We start from the raw sequence: 6321 nt of genomic DNA, 5'->3' as shown, positions 1-6321 counted from the left end.
CATATATTGAATAATTATTTATTATGAATAGCTCATATTGATCGACAAGAAGACACATTAAATAGGATTATATTAAAAAATTAAAAAGCTAACAATATTTTGAATAAGAAAAATGAACTACAATTTGGGATAAATGAGTAAAGAAAGAGAATTTTTTTAAAACCGACATTACGACACGTGGATTTTTTATTTATTTTTATTTTTATTTTTATTTTTATTTTTTTTGTGAAGGTGTTTGCTTTGGGCTATGTGCCGACAAAAGTCACAAATCTGCGACCACTTGTTTAATTATCTCGATTAGCTTCGATATAATAATATAAAATAATAGTACTAAAAAACAAAACAAACATTTCTCTAGTAATAGGCTATCTTGCTATCACAGATTCCAATGAGAGAAAATGAAAAAAATGATAAATGATTCTAGAGTAATTACTGTGTTTTTTATTTTCCAGGACAGCACTAGAATCAGGCAAAAGGACAAAAAAAATTAGCCCAAAAAAGTCTTGAAATGCTATCTTGATATTTTTGGTTTCAAATCCCAGAAGTTCTATTTTTCGGAAAAAAAAAAAAAGAAAGAAAGAAAAAAGAGCACACCCTTTAGTTTTATTTTTCTTGAATATTAAATTCGAGTTAATTTTGAACAAAAATGGTATGCAGAGCTGTGCATTTTTGGAATTTGAGAGATTTAGTGGGCTCTTTTCTTGATCTTGCTATAGCTTACTTCTTACTGTGTGCAGCAACTATTGCTTATTTGGCAACAAAAATTATGAGGTTTTTTGGATTATCCTTACCATGCCCTTGTAATGGGCTGTTTTTCACCACCACCAACAAAAATCACTGCTTGAAAAGGGTTTTAGTTGATTACCCTACCGAATCAATTTCCAGTATTCAACTCTCTGTTAAGCGAAAATTCCCTTTCCATGAGTACTCATGGAGTAAGAATAATTGTACTAGCAATGTTAATGATAATGCTTTGAATAGTTCAGTATCAGGTGCTAGGAGGTTAGGGAATGTAGTTAGGAGGGACTTGAATGCAAGGAGTGAAAAGTATGATGTGAAGGGAAGGGGGGTTCTGAGTTATAGGCCAAGAAGTGGAATGTACCAGAGTCGAAAAGGGGGTATTGTCCGTGGAAATTATTCACCGGTTTCTTTGTATGATACTTCTCTGTATGGAGGAGTTCAGGGTGGTTTTCTGCAGTCTCCTGGCATTAGAAGGGGAGGGAATGAAATTATTGGATGTAGCTCGGTTCCGACTGATAGCTCACTAGATACTCTTCACTTTGAATGTAAGTTCTTGTGGTCTCTTGGATCCTGTTTTCATTTTATTTTTTATTAATGCTAAATTAACTGTTAATGCATCTTGTATTGCAAAATTGTTGTAAAAAACTGTGTGAAGCCTTAGTCGTTCACTGTGACCATAATCTATATTTGTAATTGGAATAACTAGTATCGATTATTGAATGCTAAATATAGGAAAGCGAGGAAAAGAAGAGCCATGATTGCATAATTAAGATTAAAACTGTTAAGGGGTGATTCTTTTGTAAAAAATACGAATATACAAATATATATGACATTTTCTCACTTGTCATTTCGGGTGACTTACAAGTTTGCAATGGAATTTTTCTGCTAAAAAGTAATTCATACGGGGGGATGTTCTACCTACAGGTTTATATGAATGTATACTCTTGGATTACATCCATGATTATATCATCTTTTCTATTAAGTGAGTTCTGTAGACCTGCTATAAGTTATTCCTATTTCATGATATACAGGAACTCATTTGTCTTTAGACTTCTTCAAACATTTTATGCAAACAAGTTAGTAAATTACTAAGTTAGAACCTTGTCATTGCCGTTATTGCATTTTCCTCATCTCTTTGAAGATACGAAATGGTCATTTCTTTTTTATTTGAGAAGACATCTTAGATCTCTAAAAGTGCCACAAGACTAGAATGATAATAAGAACATGTTAATGCTTCTTACCTTTCAATTTCCATTGTTTCCTATTATCTTTATGATATTCAATTTCATTGTGAAAGAAAAGGTGGGACAAAAAAATTCAATATTCTGACTGGAATAGTGTTGCTAGTGTCTGCTATTTGTGGACTCTACTTTTTGACAAGTTTTACCCTTGTAAAATTGAAATCAGTTGACTATGTTATAATAAGATATAATATTAAAGGGCCTGAGTGACAGCTTTTAATAAAAGTTTTAGCTAATTTTGATAAAAGTTGACGAAACACGTGGTTGAAAAGTAGATGAAAATTGTGAGTACCATGAAATATTTGGTTAATATTAGTTTGACTAGTTGAAAAGTTGATAAAATGTTGTTAAAGTTTTATCAAAAAAGCACCAAGTTCTCTCTAGGCTCGTTGGTGTCAAGTCTCAGAATTTCCATTATGCTAATAAAGGATTTCAGCTTTGTGTTCTTATCAGAAATATTTAACACTTACTGAAGTACTCTGGATTACCTTACCTTCAAAAGGCACTTTAGGATATTTCTTAAGTCTGAAAAATGGATCTATTTAGTATTTTTTGTAATGAAAGTGACGTGACATTCTAATGCAACTGGCCAGTGTTTGAATTTAGATAATGAGAAGGCTCTGGCAATGACGGGAGTATGGCAAAATGCTCTTGACGATGTTGAAATGAATAGATTATCTGACGAGGATATGTTCATGAAGAAAAGACTATCATCTATTGAAGGGGAGCTACTTGGTAAGGCAAGGGGGGATCTTGGTTTCAGTGTTGATGAGAAAATTTCAATTGAACTTTTGGAAGAAGTTGTTAAAGAAGAGCATGCTGCGCGTGCTGCTCTTTACCTTGAGCTTGAAAAGGAGAGAAGTGCTGCTGCCACTGCTGCAGATGAGGCTATGGCTATGATTCTTCGACTGCAGGAGGAGAAGGCTTCCTTAGAAATGGAAGCTAGGAAAAATCAGAGAATTATAGAAGAAAATGCTGCTTATGATGCTGAAGAAATAAGCATTTTAAAAGAAATACTGGTGAGAAGAGAGAGGGAGAAGCACTTTCTGGAAAATGAAGTTGAGGCATATAGGCAGCTGATTTGTCCTGAAAATGAGCAGTTAGCTGGTGATAGAGGGGATAAAATTCAGTAGAAGACAAATTTTCCATTTTTCACTTGATCTAGATGACCTTGTTCTCATATTACACCAACGTACCTCTACTGACACGAATGTAATGTTAGAGGATAGATGTCCGGATGAGGTTGAATCTGTCGATGATCAGAACTTGTGCACTTGATTTTGGGATGAAAATTTCCAATTCAATGCTGAGATGAAAATTTCCAATTCAGGTGCTATAGAATTGTCAGTATGCAATATAGTGATGGCAATCTTGAGCTACAGTAAAAGGAGATGATATCTATAGATAATAACTTATACGCGCTGCCATGATACCCACACGAACTAAACTTTACTGAGAAAATCTGGAAAGTGACGACATCTACCTAGGACAGAAATTTGCGGCAAGGGATATTTTTAACTAGTAATATAACAGTCAGGCAGGCTATGTATATTATGCACCTAGTTCAAAGCTGCATGAAAAATATGCACATCATGAACTCAATGATTCGTGTAATCTTGTTTTAGAAAAAAAGACTTGTGTTTATGGAGCTCATGCGATGTCTAACGATCTAATGTAAGAAAAAGTGAACAGCTTTCAGTCATTGATAGATTAATGAGAGAAATTCTGTTTCATGTTGGAATTTATTTATTTATTTGTTGTTCAAAATCAAGAAGCAAAAAAAAATAAAAATAAAAACTTAACCATGCGAATGCATGGATTAAGCCCATGCGGTCGCATGAGGCCCTCTCGAGAATGGGAGGGCTGGCAAAGCTATAGTCATGTGACCGCATGGCTATAGCCTATGTGGTCGCATGGTTGATATTTGTGATCGTTGTGAGCTGTTTTTGACCCTTTTTTATTTGAAATTAGTGGTTTTTCATCCTTGTTTTGCACAATTTCATGAAAAACTTGCCAATGCCTATAAATAGGTGATCCAAGTGTAAGAAAGACATATTGAGTTCTATTGAAATTTATCCCCCAAATTATACTTCTAATACTGAGAAAATTTATCACATAATTCGTCCATTTTTCACTTGTTCATTGTGAAGATACACCTTTGCTTTTTGGTGTTTTTCTTATCAAGGTTTGTTTAATCCTACAAATTATTTGCCGAAAATCCCTAAAAAGCATTGGGAAGGAAGCAAATAACGTTTGAGGACAGCTAAATTAATTTCGTGTTTAAGCCTTCGTTGATATACTTATATAATTTTCTTCTCCATTGCCATTATTTTTTCAACATTTCATTTGAAGCTTCTGCAGTGAGGAGTGTGAACGTTGTTACTAATATCAAAGTATTCACCTCCAGAATTCAATGATTCATCTAAATCTAATTTCAGGTAAAGACTCGTGTTAGTGTTCATGCTATCTTGAACAAGATAAACATAAGTAGAAGTGGTCAGTTTTCTGCCCGTGATATTCAAAAGTTCATGAGAGAAATTCTGTTTCATTTGAAGCTTCTGTAGCGAAGATGGTGAATATTTCTACTGATTGTCTTAATTACCAGAGGGCTGGACACTAAAGTTGATCTGAATGGAAGCAGTTCAGACACAAGAAGTGAGCTTCCGTCAATGTGCCCAGGGAAATCAATTCTGATTTGCGGCAGAGTTCCATTTCTGCAGTTGATTGTGAAAAGGTCAAAATAGACTTCGAAGTTGGATGGCCCTGAGAAAGGCTAAGTATTGTGCAGGAAGGAAAAAAGAAACATAGACAAACAGTGGGTGGAATTTTCAAGTAAGTGTATGTTTTGTTCATGCAGACTGTATCGACCATTAAAGGAGATATTTTGCAGGGACAGGTCTTTTTCTTTATTTATTTATCGGTAAATGTGAAATTCTATTGATTAAAAATCATATACAAATACACGAGGCATACCTGCGCAAACAACATTCAAGTGAAGATTAAAAATACATTGGGCATATCTGGGCAAACAAAATGAAAGATGTACAAATGATAATAGTTATGAGCCCAATGCTAAAGACTCAAAATGGTTTAAAACATGAACATGACTTTGTATACGTATGCTTTAATCCGTCTAATAATACAATCAACTTGGGGTCTAAGGTTCTCAAATATCCTCTTATTTCGCGCCATCCATATGTGGTAAACTGTAGCAGCTAAAGCAATTCTCTTGACCTTACTTTGCCAAGCCGTTCCCCAAGCTTCCTTCTTCACCCATTTCAATGAGCTTGATAAAGTAGGCATATTACGTGTGATGGCTGGCCAACTGCAAATCTACCCCGAAACTGAAATTCAGAAGTTGCCTGAACGCTAAATCTATTGCCACAACCCATTTGGCCAGCTTGTGCATTCTTGCCTGAACGCACCGTTCAGGTCCCATGATGCTGTCCCTGATTTCCAACAATTTTTTAAGCAGGGGAGAGTTGTCTTTTCTCACCATGCATTCCCAAATGATCGACAGGTCTTTTTCTTAGTCAGATGGAAAGTTACGTGGCCAGGCAGGCAAAGATAAGCTGGCAAACTGAGGTTAGATTGTCTTTATCATAAAAATACTTGGTTTTATCTCTGTCCATACTATCCTCCCTTTGCATGCATGTCAAGCCAGTCATCAAAGACTACCAGCACACTTGACAGCAAGCCTTACAACTGCAGGATTAGGATCTGTCTAGCATTGGAAAGAGATGGTATACGGTTGAACTTCTGGAGGATAAACCACCCCAGATTCCAGGAGATTTGACGGCTAGCTAGCAGAACCTGGAAATGCTGCAAGACAGGCTTCCTTTCCCAGTCCAATCTCTAAGATGTGCTGTTGGTATTTCATATCCCCATTTGTTTGAATGTTATGCGATGCGTACTTGGACATGGTTAGAATTTGAATATAATTGGAATAACATTGCCATCCACAGGTGTAAAGCTATACTATGTTACATATTTGGTGAGAGTTTTCATATTTCGTGAGAGTTTTCAAGATTGATACAATATTGTTATAATTCACACAAATTTACAACATTTTGAGATGAAAATATATATTCGAAATTGCTGTCATTCCAGAAAAGTATTCATAAAAGACTTGGATATTCTACTGTAAGTTTTTCACTATTCATCAACAATTCTATTACAATATTTCATTAAGTGAATTTTCTTCATTTCATATTAAATTAGTTATCAGAGTGATGTAGGATGAGGGATGATTCCTGCAGCATAATTAGAAATAGCAAAATAGCACAACTAGCAAGTAGAATTCTAGCGAGAAGAAGAAGAAGGCAGCAAGAAGGGGGAA

The 6321-nt window shown here is 35.1% G+C and overlaps 1 protein-coding gene and 1 long non-coding RNA gene across 2 annotated transcripts; both read left to right on the top strand.

Moving 5' to 3' along the window:
* Positions 1-423: 423 nt before the first annotated feature.
* Positions 424-3727, top strand: LOC111390635. The gene is made up of 2 exons (XM_023015701.1): positions 424-1286; positions 2589-3727. Exons 1-2 carry the CDS (start codon positions 647-649, stop codon positions 3113-3115), a joined length of 1167 nt encoding a protein of 388 aa, XP_022871469.1. The 5' UTR covers positions 424-646; the 3' UTR covers positions 3116-3727.
* An 86-nt stretch (positions 3728-3813) lies between these two features.
* Positions 3814-5991, top strand: LOC111390636. Its single transcript, XR_002701949.1, has 2 exons — positions 3814-4420; positions 4588-5991. It is a non-coding gene; the product is annotated as an uncharacterized LOC111390636 (long non-coding RNA).
* Positions 5992-6321: the final 330 nt, after the last annotated feature.

Source organism: Olea europaea, unplaced genomic scaffold (assembly GCF_002742605.1).
Source record: "Olea europaea var. sylvestris unplaced genomic scaffold, O_europaea_v1 scaffold701, whole genome shotgun sequence".
NCBI classification, from domain to species: domain Eukaryota; kingdom Viridiplantae; phylum Streptophyta; class Magnoliopsida; order Lamiales; family Oleaceae; genus Olea; species Olea europaea.
This window is presented reverse-complemented; position numbering and strand designations above follow the sequence as displayed.